Source organism: Zonotrichia leucophrys, chromosome 1A (genome assembly GCF_028769735.1).
Source record: "Zonotrichia leucophrys gambelii isolate GWCS_2022_RI chromosome 1A, RI_Zleu_2.0, whole genome shotgun sequence".
Lineage (NCBI taxonomy): Eukaryota > Metazoa > Chordata > Aves > Passeriformes > Passerellidae > Zonotrichia > Zonotrichia leucophrys.
Genome location: NC_088170.1, coordinates 37,612,135 through 37,629,987, shown reverse-complemented (window position 1 = coordinate 37,629,987; position 17,853 = coordinate 37,612,135). Strand labels below are relative to the sequence as shown.

The 17,853-nt window shown below is 44.4% G+C and overlaps 1 protein-coding gene across 1 annotated transcript; it reads right to left on the bottom strand.

Moving 5' to 3' along the window:
• Positions 1–1,591: 1,591 nt before the first annotated feature.
• On the bottom strand, positions 1,592–17,763 carry DESI1 (desumoylating isopeptidase 1). Its single transcript, XM_064702317.1, has 6 exons — positions 17,447–17,763; positions 8,426–8,447; positions 7,436–7,505; positions 6,639–6,748; positions 5,777–5,899; positions 1,592–4,627 (listed from the first exon to the last, which is right to left on the bottom strand). The coding sequence occupies exons 1-6, from the start codon at positions 17,724–17,726 to the stop codon at positions 4,534–4,536; spliced, it is 699 nt and encodes a 232-aa protein (XP_064558387.1). The 5' UTR covers positions 17,727–17,763; the 3' UTR covers positions 1,592–4,533.
• Between the last annotated feature and the right edge of the window lie 90 nt (positions 17,764–17,853).

The following is a 17,853-nucleotide window of genomic DNA, read 5'->3' as shown; positions in this document are numbered from 1 at the left end:
GCACTGTACTGGGTTCTGCTGTAGCCCAAGCTTCTCCGTGGTCTTGTTTCCTAGCTGCTCCTACCTGCACCTTTCTTGTCTGGGAGACACCTCTCGTGCCTCTTGCACTGACATTACTGTGGGCATCCCAAAAGCAGGAGCTGTTCTCCCAGGCTCAAGTGCACCCCTGTGCTGCAAGGCAGCAGTGCCACCTCGGGGCACTTTCCAGAATTGGGAGGTCTGCTAAAACACAGGACAGCATTCACATTTTCACACTCCTGCAGTACTGTTGGGTTTATGCTACCCAGGGGAACTTCCTGGAACCTGCATTACCTGCTGTGCTTCCTCAGCTTGTCCTGCTGCTTTAGGGAGTCTCTTCATGTCAAAATGCCTCTCCAGGAAGCACCTTGGTGGCCATTCGGTGTCAGCTGGTGAGGACCTGGGACAGCTTGGTTTCCCTGGGAGCATAAAGGTGCCTTGTGCTGAAGTGCACAGCTGTCCACAGCTGGGGCTGTTCCCTCAGCTGGGCTAGCTCTGAGAACAGGGCCACCATGGCTGTTCTGGTTATTTAATACTCCACATTCCAACCACTCCTGGTACATTCGCTTGGTTGCCGCTCGGATAGGCAGCAGCTGTTGTCAGGAATAAAACCTCTGTTACCAGCAGGAAAGGCCAGGAAATTTTGTTTGAAGTTTAGAAAGCAAACAACTGTGAGCACTGGCTTACACTCTGTCTAGAGCTGCCATTAAGGTCAAAGTTTTCCTTTTAGTTTTAAAATTAAACTTTTAAAAAGTAAAAAGATAATTTAAATACCTGCTTCCAGGTATTTTGTGTGAGGCCAGTACTAGTACTTGGTAGCAAACCAGCACTACATCTGAAGAACACAGCCAAAATATTCACAATCACACATCTCTGTTACAATCCCCTTCTGTTACAAGACCTCTTCTGTACTGTGCTGATACAGACTGTTACACAAACAGGAAACTCTGTGGTTCATCATTTGGATGCCATCAATAAGCATGCAGAAGGCTGAACCAAGCAGAATGAATTTCTTCCCCAGAGTCAGATATTTTAGGCAGTGCTATATAATCCTCCCCAATATCCCCTCTGGAGCTCCAGAGGAACCCAGTCATGGAAGTCAACTTCTTACTCTACTGCTTTTTTCCTTTTTTTCCCCTTTTGAAAGTAGCATCAAGGCAATCAGGAAAACACTTTTTTTCCATTTTAAAACTCTGTTTGGCCTCTTCTTCAACAAGCAGACATTAGACATTTCATACATGAAGACTTAGATTACCAAGGTCTGAACAAAACCTGTGCTGACAGAACATCTTCCTTCACCTCATCCAAGCTGTGTCAAGCTGCAGCAGTATGGTTTTAAATACTGTAGTACTTACAGAAGAAAAGATTTCCCAGACTTAAATAAGAGTATTGCCTTTGGCCAGTTTGAGCAAAGGGCAGTTGCCACCACTATTTCCAGTAGCAGCACCTGGCACAAACTGCTTGGACAATTTCTCAAGCTGGACTTCCCTGATGGGACCAGAATGAAGATAATGACTTCTGGGCAGCTGCATTGGCTGGGCAGCTGTTGGGCACATGCATTCAACCAGAAAAATGTGTTGTATTTATTTTTATTGTAATAGAAAAAAACCCACAAGTAAATCAAAACATCACTTTCTGCCTAAAGACATTATTAACATTTTTAAATGGCACGGGGGAACCTCAGCAATACAAGACAGAATAGTAAGTGTGGGCAAAAGGATTCTGTTCCCTTTCATGATTTCAGTTCCCCTGCCCCTTTGTCCAACAGCTGGCTGAAGTTCATTCACCTATATACATTTACATACACTTCTCAGTCTAGTTTGTTTTCAGCTGGGTGGAACAGTAAGGGCACAGTCCTGCAATTTACACATAACCATCTTTGGAGAAAACAGGTGGGGTCTCATTACCCAGTAAGAGCAAGCAAAGAGGATTCCCTCTTACAGTTCTTTTGCCACAAAACCCAAGATAGGTCCTGAGCCCAGGAGCTCTGACTATTGCAAACAATGTATGGCTGAGTGAAATTTTACCCAGTGACCTTAAAGAACGAGCATTATCTCTGCAAAGGGGCTCTGCTCAGGAGGTGAAAAGGCAGATTGCAAAATGCACAGAGTGAATGTCTTCCTTTTCTTTCCTGCCCTGAGAGGATGCAGAAAGTCCTGAAGTAGGCAGCCCAGCAGAAACTAGGCTCAGGACATCCAGAGTGGTGAACATACAGGGCATATCCTTATTGTGTGTGTGGGGCAGAAAGCATGGCACCAGTGCTTCCATCACAGGCAGCTGTGCAAGCAAGCACAGCTGTGCTGCTTGCAGGTACCAAACGAGCACAGCAGGATGTTGGGCACAGCTTGAGTGTACCTGCCCAACTGAGGAAGCTCCAAGATCTCTAACATCATCTACAGCATTCTGTGGCACAGTCATGTGTGTATTAAGATGAAAGGCTGGTTACTCTTCACAAACACATATGGGAAAAGACTGGAGATAATATATATACTGGACAGGAAAACTAAGCTATGGTGTAGTAAAACCAAACACCAATCCTTCCTCTAGGAGCATCAAAAGGCATTCATAACTGTCTTTCATAGAATGTTTTCTGCAAACAGGACGTTTGGAGGGGGAAAGATTGAAAGCTTTTGTATAAAGTCATCTGTAGTAACTGCTGCAGTTACCTCTGAGTCGAGTCTGTCAAATGAAATGCTTAAGGAGAAATTGATGGCACAAGGTGAGAATGACAAGGAAAAGAAGCATCTGGGCTGCAGGGGCCACTGCTGTGCACTGAGAGCAGGTGAACATCAAACAGCAGAATGGCCTGACAATACCCTATCCCCATCTCTGCACTGGCTCCACAAGGTGCAGGACAACAGAGTATTTGACAGTGACAAAACTGCAGTTTTCCTCTATTCCAACCCCTCAAAAATACAAACTGTTATCGTCCACATAGAGTAACAGTGTGAGAAATTCATCAATCTGCATTATTCCAAGAGAAAAAACCCAGCACAGGAAAGACATCTCCTTTAGGTATATAAGAAGTTTCCAGTGCAGGAAGTTTGAGATCAGTGCAGGACTGAACTTGCAGCAATACTTTACACAACAAAGCACTGGACAAAGGGCTGTACATTTGCATAGATGCTTTTCTGGCAGCATCTGGGATGTGCAATCCCCATTTACAGAGCATCAGCGGTGTCTGGGGTTTGTCTGATGTCCTTCTTATATTCCTTCCTAAATGTAACTGCTACAAAGTTGTTCAGGAAAGTAGTGTGTATATATATGCATGAAAAGAAAACATTGTGCCTAATTTTTCATTCCCCTGTTCTTTCCCACTCACTGCAAGTAAATGCAAAGCTCTAAAAATCTTAAACTAGAAGATGTAGTATTGCTATAATCAAAGGTTAATCTAAGCACAGGACTGCTTCTGCATGTATCCCAAGAAACTCAGTTGTTCCACAGAAAAGCTTAATTTTACTCTTCCTCATTTTCTTTACATTTGGGGAGACCTAGCACTTATTTCTCATAAGGAGAGCCCTGATGTGCTTGACTGCTTTGGAAAGGGCAGCACTTTGTTGGAACTCCTACTGTGTCTGCAATTGGATACTGAAGGCAGAATTGGTCCAACTGGTATTATCATGCAGTTGCCATGCTACTCCTGCCCTGCTGTACCGTACCTCTGGCTTTGCAAGGAAAAAAAAAAACCAAGAAAACAGTTCTTATGCATTAACAAGGTTCTGTCTATCTGCTGATAAGCTTATGTGTGAGAAAAGGAAACTTTTCACTTCATTTTACTTTCACCTGAAATTTGTCTCTACCACTTCTGCTCATGAGATTCTCTTCTTTCAACTGGTTCTTTCCCATAACTCTTGGATCTGGAATGACAAGGCTCTTGGTAACCTTCAGCTCCAGGTTCCCTTCCACCACAGCAAGTCCCACTGAATTTCAGCTTCTGACTGTGACACTGACACATGGTTCAGCTTCATCACCTTTCCCATACACCTGTACCACTGCAGATATTCTAATCATATGAGTTCAGCTCTTCCCTCTGAGCAAATGTCAGTGAAATATGCAGACTAATCCTGGGACACCTTCACTTCCTAGGCTACCAATACTTGCTCTGCTTTTTTTGCTAGACTTCAGCAAATACCCTCATAACAGAGGCAGTGACAAGACAGAGATGCAAGGGATGGCCAGGACATCCCCTTACTTACTTCAAGTTGTGTAATGGGCCATTGAATGCTCATGGAATGAATTTCCACTTACCAGCACAGGAGTTACATGGAAAGTGTCAGCCTACTTGGACAAGACAGCCTTTATAAATTAGTGTAATACTATTAGAAATTATGGCAATATTTTTGGTAGCATTGTCTTACATGCACCCTGATAAATTCTCTCCCCAGGAAATTTTAAAACTTGTCTTGTAACTTCTTTAGAGTTAATTCTCATGAGAAATTATAAAATAGAAATCTGGTAGATTCTTGTTTAAAAAGGAAGAGGCCTGGTGAGGCTGGGCACACTGGGTCACTCCTGTTAGCTCTGTCCATTATGTCTGCTGAAGGTATTGCCTCCGGGTGGCTGGATCTGGATGGAGTCCAGGAGGGGCCTTAGAGCTTGTCCAAAAGGTCTGAGAAGGCAAAGAAATAAACATCTCAAAGAGTTTACTTGGTCAACAACTCCCATTTACCACTGAAGTGCACTCACTTCCTAGAGTGCAATCAAACCAACATTCTAGAAGCAAATTTGAAGAAAAGAGTTCCATTACAAACTAAAACACACTAATTTAACCTATTAGTTTACTGTTCAATAACTAAGAAACTTAAACATGATTTTATATCATATAATCATCAGATAAGGTAGTTCTGAGTCCTAACATGCCTAGACTGCTAATGTAACACTGTCTGAAACCAGCTCTCAGCAATTCATTCTACTTAAGTGTGCAAACAAAATCCTTGTTATGCAATGGCAGTGTTCTATTAAGTACATCAATATTGAGGCCTGCCAAAAGAATAGCCTCTAGCTTACTTAAAAGACAATGGTTCAACACTCCCAGAATAATTTCTGTTGCAATCTGTAGCACCTGGCTTGTCTTTCAGTAAGACTCCCTCTGTTACAGACATTATTTGATTTTGAGAGATCTGAAGTTCTAAGAGTCCAGGGTAGAAGACCCATGTCTCACAAATAATGTGCTACACCACTGTTACGAGAAGTAAGACATAAATGTTGGAGCTCACATCATCCCACTGGGATCCTCACTAGCTGAGAGTTAAAAAAAAACCCAAACAAAAACAACATCTGAATTATCAAGCAGGAAATTCTTAATTTCCTTTTTTCCATATCCTCTTTTTCCACCCGATCTTGGCTTTAAAACTCCAGCATTAATTTTAAAATTGTATCTCCCCTGCCTCTTCACAAGCAAAGTGACACCTCTGCAATTATGGTGCTTAGAGAAATGACTTTGAACAGATACTGGTTATCTGAGAGGGAAAGAACCCCTTACACTGTCATCTGAAACTTCCTCTATGTAAGAGACCATCACAAAACAGCTAGTTTAAGTTAAAGGCAGGAGAACATCCTTCTCCTGTCTTTGGGACACCAGTGCCAGTTAGCACTTGTCATAGAGTGTTGCAAGTGTTGATGTAAAGAAAATTGCATCCTCTCCTTAATCTCATGCTGGTTCTCAGACAGATCCATCAGGAACTGGTACTGCTGGCTCTGTCAAATGTTTAAGCATTAGCATGAAGCAGCTACAGAGAGGAGGGGCATCCATACTCACGTGGAGAGAACTTCAGATGGAAGGTCAGTGATATAGGAAGGGATTTTTTTTCCTGTCAGAAACTGTGCCACTTCATTACTGAAGGTGTTGCAGTTATGTTCAAAGAGGTTGTAAGACTCTCCTCTGTGCCACAGAAAAGAAATTGAAACAAAAAACCCCACAGATTCAGCAATAAATCATACAAGCAGAAAAAAAACACCCTTAATGAAGAATCTTACATTAGCACTTCCTCCCCCACCCCAAAGAATTCTAAGGCAAATAGGTAAAATACAGACATCAATTCACCCTCAAATTCAATTGAATCAGGGTGGAAAATGACATCTCTCCATATCCCTTACTTTAATGCAACCATTTTTGGGAGAACAGGTGAGGTCAGGTTTCTTCAATTAAAACCACAGTAGCAGTAACGAGAAATCACAGCAATATTGACTCTGAAAGACAGCCAGAACTCTAAATGTTGTGGTTTCCTGCTCTTGTGAGAAGCAGGGCAGACCATTTACCAGTCAAGACCTTGCTTCTACTCATGTGAAAATTGGCAGCTTCACTACAGTGACTACCTATGACTCACAGGGCAAACTGCTATTTACTGAGAGATTTCATTTTCTCTGGTGATTCTCTCAAAAACATTTTAGGCATTATTGGATTTTACAAAAAACAGTGTTAAAGACTTCCCAGAAGAATGCTTTCCCAGCCTAGAAAGTAGCTCCTTGTGTGTATTGGTGCATCAGTCCAGTCCATATTAGAAGAGTACCACATGAGAGAGTAAGCAGACAGAAGCTCTGGGAGCTGGACTGGTTTCATAACACCTTCCTCCATTCTGCACCTTTTCGGTACAGGTTTTCCAGTACAGGCTGTTACTTACCGGAATGCAGATTCCCCCAAAGAGGAAAGGTATTCCAGAAAAATTTCTTCAGTGACTTCAGTGTTCCCCAGATCAACAACTGTGTCTGGAGGGCCAAGAAGTGTCCCTCCCTGTAAAAATGAACAGCCAGAAGATACTGTCATCAAATGATCAGGCTGAACTCTCTTGGAGCAATCTACTGAATAAAGCTGTTATGGTTCGTGCAGGCACAAAAGAAGGAGCTTTTGGGATGTTTATCAACATCCCAAGGAGGAGCTTTTGGGATGTTTATCAAGCAAAAAGCCCTGTTGGCCTCCCTTGTTCTGCACTCAGGAGAATGAGAAGGAACATGAAACTCCCATTTCAGCTGGTATATTTGGCTCTTTGGGCTGAAAGCTCTAATCTATGGCAAAACTCTCCTTTAGAAGCATGGCCCATCCATTTTACCTCTCTAAGAACAGAAAGGTCTGAGAAAACATTGTGGTCTGGGGCTTTTTTTTACTCTTAAAAGAGTCTGCATGTAACACTTAATGATACAGAATTGGACAAGGTGTCACTCTGGCAAAGCAGTTGCAAAAGGTGTTCTGCATAGATTGGCTCTACCAGAAGAAGCAACCCCCAGCCTGAACTGAGTTGGGCTTAAACCCACTGTCCATGCTCCCCTCACCCTCAGTTCCTTGGGAAACCATGACAAGCAGCTGGCTTCAGCATCTGTCTAAATTTAGAAGTCTTTTGCTGCTTTTCTAAAAGACAGGAACACAAGCAATTCTGATCAGATAACTTTACAAAAAATTATCAGAAAATTAAGTTTAACTTACAGGTGCACAGCTGGAGATCCCTCCACTGCCATAGAAGAATTCATCCTTATGGACTATTATGGAGGTGTGCCTGCCACAGAAAACAAAACAAAACAAAAAAGTTGAAATCAAGGAAAAAAGTTAATAGCCTAGCAGATAAATCACTGATAAATTGATGAGCTGAAGGACATAATGAAGGGAATAACTGAAAGAAAAGGTCAATGTGTTTCTGTGAGTGGGAATAGGATCTGCTGAGACATGAATGGATATGGAAGCAATGATTATCAAGCCTACTGTAATCCTGCAAGCAGTTAGGAAAGAACAGGTTTAGCTAAGAGCCCAGGCATGAGCCTCTCTCAGCTAACGGGCTGAGGGTGAGGTCAGCCCTCAGAGACAGAACTAGACCTGCTAGCACCCTGACAGAGACTTCCCACCGCCTGAGAAGATGGTCACACAGCCACTGGAGACAGATCAGAGGACAGGAAAATGGATGGACAAGGGTTTAGGGGTTTTCTTGCCTCTAAAATGAAACCAAACAAACCCTCTTTGTGTGATATCAAAATTCTTGATATGAATTATAGGAAATTAAGGGGTTTTTTTGTGACTGAATGTAGATACTGCTCTTATATGGCAGAAGACTTGATTCTGTAATACCTTCTTCCCACCTACTCTTTTCCTATCATGTTTAGTCATGCCTGGAATTACAAGACAAAGTGCTTGGGAGAAGGACCCCATCTTAACCCTTGAAAAAGTACACAGGTTCACAAAAACACAACAGCTACTAACAACACCCTATTCCATGGGGTCCACTGAGCTTTGAACAGAGTGGTTTAACTAGCACCTGACTGTACATAATCCTACTGCCAATCTCTATGCAGCAGCAAAAAGTGCCTTGCTCTCTCTTCCACCACAAAATGTTCTGAAGCTCTGAAGCATATATAACTGCATATTGAAAATACTTCCTACACCAGTGTTTTACCCACATGATGCAATTTAAATCTAGTCACTTACCAGATGCCATCCAGCTGTTTCCCTGTATGCAGAGAAAAGAAGAGTTATTAGCAATGTATTTTCCAGATTTCAGCCTACTTTCCATCAATCACTTAGGAACCATGCTTATTATTTCACCATGAGAGCAACACAAAAGATTTAATCCAGAGCTGCTTTTAAAATTTCAAATTAACTACTTAATCCCCACACCCTCTGTACTTAATCCCTCCCGACAGGCAGAGGTAGTAATGCCATCCTATCCTTCTGATGCTTACCTTCCTTAGGTGTTTTTCTACAGACCAAGAAAACATTTTCCTAAAATTAGAGTCTTCAATCAGGAGCAGAAGAGTTGAATTTAACAGATTTCCTAACTGCAGGCAGCTGGCAAGCAGAGTGTATTCAGTCCTCCTTTTCATTAGCTGATGAGAGGTCTGACTTAAACATATGAGCAGTGGTGGTAGCCTCTATAATGTATTCCATGATTTCCTCTTTTCCCTCCCAACCCCTGCCCTTAAAAATTAGTTTAAGTGGGAACTGAGGTAGAGAAATACAGCACTGAAATTTACACAAGTTATAAAGCTGTGTGTTTTCCAGAACAAAGCAACAAAGACTTGCTTCAAGCACCACCACACTGATAATATAATTGGGTCTCAGAGAAAAGGTCCCTTTTAAAATGTGTTTCCAGTTCCCTAGAAGTAGGAGACCTAAACCTCTTTGTTGTTCATGGTAGGATCTCAAGATTAAACCTATTAAACCTCAAAAGGTCACCAGCTTTTACTGCTCCAGGCTCAATTATTTTATCTATCATAGGCTCATAACCGAAAGGCTTGGTCCCAGGTACCCTCCCTTTGGGAGCTTGGAGGGAGCTGGTGCATGCTGAGGGAGATGTGTTATAACTTCATTTCCTGAACAAGGTGCAGAACCCCCAAAAAGCAGATTTAGAACAGAAAAACTTTGTGCATACCAGCATTTGGTATTCTCTTGAACCCAAGCACTAGACTGAGTACTCCTCTGGCCACAAGAAAAAGCAATCACCAACACATTTTTTCCACTCAGGGCTGAAGCAAAATAGGTACCTGCTTCAGATGAGGGTCATGGCAGAGCAGAGGCAGGGAAAAGGCTGTTGTGACAACAGAGACATCAGCTGAAGTGAGCACGTGTAGCTTTGAAGCAGGAGGACTGATCTGTCACTCCCATGGGTCACAGCCAGGCAGCAGCCACATTCCCTGTCAACCCATTGCACAGAAATGTGGGCTTGGAGGATGAAGGCCAAGAGAGAGAGGCCATGGCAGAACCAGAACACTGTGTTGCAGTATCTCAGAAGCATCTGCTGGCCCCTTAGCTTGTCTCACTGCTGTGCTTCGTGAGCCTTTGGCCTTTGCTCCACATGCTCCCCAGGAGAGGTTTCACCTCATGCTCCAGAGCTGCCAGCTCTGCAGCCCATTGGCCCTGCAGGCTCAGCACCACAGGCAGCACTGGCCTCTGCTTGGCTCTACCCTTTGGCTTTGCCCAGTTAGCATTCTGTATCTATTAACAAACTATTACACATTTGCTCATGATAAATCACTTTTTCACTAGAAACTTGAACTTTATCCTTCAGACCAGAGAAACAAACCATTTCAAAGGCAGCACATATTAGAATCGTGCCTGTCCTTTGCATGCTAAATTGAAAGAGAACATCTTATTATATTTACTTTCACACACACCTGCAGCAGACAATAACAAAATACTTTCCAGAGAGTTGGCACTTTGTACCTAGATACTGAATGCAGGTGAAAGAGCTGTGGTAGATATTGACAATGTCACAGGTGCTGCCAGGACCTGCTCATGCAATTACAACACCTACCTGAAAATACCATTGCAGCAAAAGCTACACAATGGGCTGCTCTAATAAGGTTGCAGCCCACAGCTCAAGGGAAGTGACTCTGTCCTCCAGTTTGACACTTGTGAGACCACATCTGGAGTGCTGTGTCCACTTTTGGATCACCACAGTATAAAAGACACTGACATACCAGGCTGGAGCACTTACTGTACTGAAGAAGAGCTGAGAAAACTGGTGTGTTCATCCTCAAGAAGAGAAAGCCGAGACTCTGTATTCCTGTCTACAAGTACCCAACAGGTATGGATGAAAGGGGACCCTTGCTCTGCTCAGATAGGCACAGAGCAAGGCAACAGGTGCTAGCTGGTAAATGGGAAATTCACAATTCAGTAGGAAGGAGAGAAAACATTTGTCATGAAGGTGGTCAAACAGTGGAGCAGGAGTCCAGAAAGCATATGGGTTTTCAATCCTTGAAGATACTTAGAACTCTGCTGTCCAGAGCCCTAAAGAATTTGCTTTTGTTGGCTCTACCTTAAGCAGGACTTCTAGAGGTCCCTTTTCACCAAAGTAATTGTCTGTATGTACAAAACCCAAGCAGAATTCAGGAATTGGACTTTGTTTTGGACTGTAGTCCAATCTCTACTGTCACACATGAAGTCTGTAGCAGTCCAAAGGCAGAAACTGCCAGGGCAGTAGCAGAACAGCTTTTGGCAAGTGAAGCTGCCTATCTTCACAAGGCAGGTCTGTCTGATGCTGCTCAGCTTGGCTGGTTTGTGCCAACACTGATTTGAAAATCTTAACGAAGCTGCAGACCCACTATTTTTCCTTGGCTCCTAAAAGTCATTAACCAAGCTGGCATTGTGGAAAACACACACCAGATCTGCAGCACTGCTGACAATAAGGCATCTGTGGTAGCTCTCAGCCTGCTGCAGACAAAATATAACCCCTTTCTTCCACTGATGGACTGTGTCTGGTGAGAGGCAGTGCAAGTGTCTTCAGTGACAGTTCTGCTGGGGGAATCCCATGCCTAAGAAACCTGCCATTATTGGCCACATATGCATCAAACAGAGACATCCAAGACTGAGAACTTTTGCTAAGCTGCTGCAGTACCCCAGGCTTCACAGCTGGCTGTTGTCATTTCAACTCAGACTGAGCCACAGAGGAATAAATCAATGGCCACCGGTTTCTGAGGAACTCGGGCAGCTCCCTTTCCTGCTGCTCAGCAAGAATCTCAGTGTTGCTTGTCTGCCATGTAAGAGGTTATGTACAGAAATTCATGGACACAATCATCTTCCCTCTCAAGTCTGCCTCTGGTGGGAACCCTCCTCTATGACTCCTCTTGCCCTTTCTCCCAGACTCAGCCACTACACAGAACAGGTGACAGCTCACCACCACTGCCACCCCTGATAAGCTAAGGCAGAGCAGTCAGGGCAGCATGCACTAATGAGCTGTATTTGCCTTCTGCTTGACATTGCTCACTACACACAAAATATTTTGCCCAGAGTCTCTGAAGGCTTGATACACACAACAGCCCCAACAGCATGACCAAGCAAGGCTACAGCATTGCTGTGAGTGCTAAGACACAAGTTGTATCTGGGCCTTGCAGCAACACTTTCCAATAAAGCTGCTTCTGGCAGCACTGTCCACTTGAAAGCCAGAAGCTCAAGGTTGCCATGAACTTCCCCAAATAGTCCTACAGTGCAATAGAGCTGACATCCCATAGTCAATCGAGTGGACTGGAAGAAGGGATTGCAAACATGATCCAGGATACTGGCAGATATCATCACATTTCCTGTTCTTCCACTCCTTGCCACAACACTCCAAACCCCTGTGGTCACTGCAGTGTGGGTAGAGCTGTGTGCTGGTGCTGCCACCAAAACCAAACATTTACTCATAACCTGAGGCTGTCTATTACTGTGTAGAGATTCTCTCAGTCATTTCCAAAAGCTCTTGCAGCAATAAATTGCAGGCATTACTCTTTGCTCATACCTACAGTAAAGCTAATCCAAAGAATGCACATGCTCAAAATGCAGAACAGGAATGTCCTGAGGGGATGATGCTCTTTTGGATACTTCCTGTATCTGAAGGAAGGGTTATCCAGAGGATGGATACAGGCTCTTCTCAGTGGTGACACAGAATAGGACAAGAGGGAATGGGCAGAAACTGAGGCACAGGAAGAGCCATCTGAACATGAGGAGAACTTCTTTACTGTACAGGTGATAACACCCTGGAATAGTAGCCCAGAGAGGTTGTGGAGTTTCTCTCACTGAAGATACTCAGGAACCATGTGGACACAAACCTGTGCCTGAGACGTGCCTGAGATGACCCTGCTTGTGCAGGGAGGATGGACCAGATAACCCACTGTGGTCCCTTCAAACCTTACCTCTTCTGTGATTTTGTTATCCAGGTAAAACAGGGAAACAGCAAGATGCTAACTGGTTTAAATATTTCAAGGGTCAGGGGCTGTTGAACAGGAAAGGTCACTGAAAATTTAGATGTACACATTTGATCACACAACATTTACTGCATATGGCCAGGCTATCAGGTATCAGCCCTCCCACAGAAACTGCCCATGTGCCAGCTCAGCCTGAAGTAAATGTGAAGCAAATCAGCTTAATTGATCTGCATCCATTCCAAGCTAATGCAAGTCAAGGTACCTTGTTTTCATCACAGACCATAAACATGGACATGAAAAGCTACTGCATTATATTTGTGAGAGTTTCAGGGGATAGCCTGTCCGTCTTTGGAAATATGATCACCATGGTTTTTGTTTGGGGATGGTTTTGTTTGTTTATTTACTTTTTCATTTTTCCCTTGCTCATGTGCTTCTGTGGCTCTTTCCTGAAAATACTCACAAGAACCTGGGGGGGGGTGATGTCAGTTCAGCATAAATCTGTGTGCTTAAGCATCTCAAAGATTCAATTTCTTTCAATAAGGCAGAGTAAGTAGCAAGTAAACAAGCTTTTATATTTACTGTTTTATTTTCTTTATAACATTCATAGCTCAAATATTTTAATGGTGTTTACATGAGCCAGAAACCTATGAGAAAAATAAAACATAAACAATTCCAGGACCCTCAGTTTAGTCACAGAAACAGGGAGAATGAAGTAGTTAGATTAGTTTCTTGTAAAATCAATTCAGGAGACTGTAATTGTTTAGATATAGGGGTATTTTGAAAGAAGAAGCAAGCCCATATAATTTTAGAATACAATCAAACTGGATTACTTCCATGCTTAGATTTGTCTGGAAAGCCAAGCACAAGGGAGATTAGATGCTCACCAATCTTTTTTATAGTCACAGTAATTTATTAATCTTGAGGGCCAAACAATGTTGATTATTCCTGTGCATTTTAAATATCAAACAAAAGTGGCATTTGTATATTAATCCAAATTATTATACTGAAGGGCAGAGGAGTTCTGAGACATGAGGGAAGGAACTGTCTGTGCAGATGGGCCCTTAGTTTACCCCATTTGGAGTTCAGGCCATCCAGCCCTCAGTGCAAGATCTACACCTGTTTTGAGCTGTAAAGAAATAACAGGAAGCTCAGTATCTTTAACAGTATATTTGTGGTCTACAATGGATATGCAAACTCCAGAAGACCATAAAAGACTCTAAAAAAATGTAGTGAACTGTTCTCCTGTGGAATCGGAAGTTATACAATTTGGTCGAACAAGGCAAGTGTTGGTAAGTGTTCCTAGCAGTGCACTGCTTTGCATATTGTTGTCATTTCCCTAGGACAATCCATTAAGATTCCTGCCTTTTATGAATTGAAAATTACTCTAATTAGGCAAACACTCTCTTCTATGTGCTACCCAGCGCGCTCAACCAAAGCAAAAGAGAAAACCTAACAGAGAGGGAGGAGCCTGCCTCAATTCCCTTCTCCTTGAGGTGCCTAGAGAGAGGCAGAAGTAGGCTATATTGGGGGAGGGTAACACATGCCATTTTCGTTAAATCCCCAGCAAATGCTGGGAGCAAAGCTGATAGAATATCTTGCTGAAGCAATTCAAAACTGTTCAGAACAGATGGAGGAGAAGCAGAGAAATGTGCTGGCCTGGGAAAATGGAACCAAGCAGAAGGCACCTCCTTTCAGCAGTTACCTTTCGCTCCAATTCCCTCTGGGCTGTTAAATCCCTACAGCTGAATGCACCACTTAAAAATTTCAACCAAAACATACTCCCAGTCCACTCAACGTTAATTTACACTACACTGAGCCAAGGCTGCTGTGGTTAACCAAGCTCCCAGCTCACTCTGTGAGTCACAAAAGCAATAACCTCAGTTACAGGACAGGAGAACTTTGAGCTGGTAGATATTTTTCTTTAAGCCTATGATGCAATAAGATTTTAATCTTCCTTAAAGACTTCTCTGCCTTTGGACGTCTATTTCAAAATCAGCACTGCAAGCTGAACTATTCTCTTTTCCTCTTTAGCCTCCACAGAATCAGGTGGATTATGTTTTCTGTCTTGGCAACAGAAAGCTTACTGCATTCAGGTCAACATTTCTCATTATTATAACAAGTATTTGAACAGCCAAATGTAGTCACAGACTGAGAGTGGGGGAGAGAGGACCAACAGTAGCTATTGAGAAGATGTAATGTAAAGCAACATAAAAATTAAATGTGCTGCTTCTGATACCAAAGGCAAGTGAACTACAATTTTTGGTCATGTATCCTTCAGAATAGGAATAGTCACTAAATTACAGAAAGCTTACAGAAAAGTAAGAAAACTAAAAGTAGTCTGGGTAGAGAAGGAGTAAACTGGCCAAGAAAAACAAAGACTGTCCAAGGGACAAGACCAAGTCACTCTAAAGCCTGCTATGAACTGTGCTAAACATCTCTGCCTTCCAGATTCACTAAACAACAACAGAGAGAAAGGTACTGAACAAGTCAGTGTAAATTTGGCAGTGAGAGCTGACCCCTGACATGGCCCCCAGTACCTCTGGACCCTGTCAGCACAAGAAGCCACAGTGCAGTGTGCCCTTGCAGTGGTCAGTCTCACAAGACAGGATTCATCCCCCTCTGGCAAGGGGACCTGAGCTGCTGTGTTCAAGCCTGACAGAAATTGATTTTAGCACAATCAATTACGGTATTTATTTTTTTCTTTCTAAAACAATGTATTTCAATGTAGGCAACATTACAGGATTATGACTGAGAGCAAAAGCATTGTTTCAAACTTGGCATTGATGAAGAGAATACTGCAAGTAGAGATGCCAAGTGTAAATCATTTAAGAAATGCCTTCTTCTTTGATTTTTGTGACCTTCCTCGAAGACCTACAGTTTCTGAACATCACTAAAGAAAGAATTGATATTGACCACCTGAGGGTTGATATGCAGAATAATAAGAAGAGTTTTTTTGTTGTTCTTCAGGGAAAAAAGGGTCTATGCATGAGGTAAGAGGAGTATTCTCTCAATCACTTGGCTCTTGGGGAGGTTTCCAAAATCATCTGAAACAGAGACGAGTGTGAATGCATAGAAGACACAACTTGAAGGAAGGAAGGAAGAAAGAAAGAATGATTTGTTTTACGAACAATCATGTCACAGGATGCACCATCTCAAATGTTCTGCAGTCTGCATTGTCACTGTGACCACGCGGGCCTAGTTGGCCACATTCCACGAACACATCTGAACACAGTTACCAGGCAGTACTAGCAAGCAGCACTTCCCCTCCTACCCAGAAGTGTTCAGGTTTTTAAGCTTTCCTTTTCACTGCTCAGATTCCCAAAATTTACCACCAAACTATATCACAAGCACAAAAGTTTCCAAGTTGTCTGAATAGATTAGAAAGCATCAAAATGAAGTAATGTGCTAGGTGTTTTTATGTGGAAATTCAGAAAGCTACAAGATGCCAAGACTGACTTTGTAGGCAAAAAGGGAGCTAAAAAGCCTTTGCTTGATCTGTGTGGAGATTGGCATGGAGATAATTATAGTGGCAACCTACCTCTGTTTACAGTCTTTGCTTGGACCAACACTTTGATATAAGAGTAGTTATACTCTACTCAACTCAATTACAGGTAAATCATGCACCCATGTAATCTCAAGATTTATAACTCTTAGCACATGATAAAACATGGCTATTTCACCTGATAGGCGAAAAGCTATTTCCCTACGGGCTACAGTAGAAGCAATTCTGACCACATGAAAAGTTTTGAGGTTATCCAGTGCAGGAAACACACATCTCCCAAAGCGGTTGCTGCTAAATGACTAACAGAGCACAAAACACATGATCCCTGTACTATTTTCTTCCTAACTTTGCAAACCTATCGTTGACCTTCATGAAACCTCATGCTTTGGACTTTCATTTTAAGCTTGCAGGAAATCACAAGAATCTCCTCATAGGGCAGATGAGCAAAGTGAATGCCAACAAACTGTAAAACAAGATTACACAGAGCCATCTGTTCAGACACTGAGTCTGTTGAGAAGTCTCATCCCACACAGACTGCTGGTCTGACACAGGTCAGAATCTGCTCATAACAGGTGTAAAACACTCTCCTGTTGCATTCATAATTCACGCTTCCAAAAGTTTAAGCAAAACCTGTTTCCTTTCAATCCCAAGTTTCAGGTTCGGTTGGAAACGCACACAATCTCGACAACACATCCAGCAGACTCCTACAAACCCTCTGAAGGAGAGGGAGGATAGCTGCACATCACCAGCCCAGCCCGGCCTCACCACAACATGGAGCCGTTCGAGCTCCATAACCTTGTAAACAGCAGGCGCCTTTCCTCAGCTCAGCCTTGCAGCCGCGGCCGCACACCGGCCGGGCTCAGGGAGCCGCGCCGTGCCTCCCTGCAGGGGCCAGGGAACACTTTTACTGTGCCGTTAGGAAATACACCCGCGCAGCGACAACGGGCGGCTGCGGGAGAGCAGCCTGGACCCAGAGCAGCTGCATCTGCCGCACTGCACTGATCGTCCCGAAGGCAGCGGGGTCCCGCAGCCAAACCCCGCAGCGTCCCCAGGCACCGAGCCGCCGGGCAAGCCCCGCGCATCCCGAGCCGCGCTGCACCCGCCGGACACCGGCGCCGCCCGGAGCGCCCTCGGGGAGCCTTTCCCGGCGGGCCGCTCCCTCAGGGGAACGATACCGGGCGGGGACCGCCATCCCCGGGGCGGCAGGCGGCGACTTCGGCCCCGTTTTCCGGCGCGGCAAAGCCGGGCCGCGGTGGTCGGTGGCGGAACGGGAGCCCGCGGGAGGCGGCGGCCGGTGCGGCCCCGGCTCCCTCGCCGTGCTCTTACCCAGCATGAGGTGGCTGAGGCGCCGGGCCATGCCCTTGGACAGGTCGTACACATAGAGCTTCACGGGGTGCAGCGCCAGCGGCTCCTCCATGGGGACGGTGACGCGGGCGCGGCCGCCGGGAGGCAGCCGGAACCCTTGCAGACAAGGTTGGAAGGCCCTTCCCTCCGGCAGACGGAGGGGAACGGGAGGAAAAGGCGGCCCCGGTGTCGGTCCCCGGCACAGCGGCACCAGCCGAGAGGTGACAGGCGGGGAGGAAGGGGCCACCCTCCCCGGGCGCATGCGCGGCCGCCCCGCGCCTGCCAGGCCGCCTCGTCACTGCGCGACAGCGCCGGGGGCGGAGCTACAGCCAGGGGGGCGGGGACGGACAAGTCACGCCGTCATTGGCTGAGGCTCGAAGCCGTGAGCA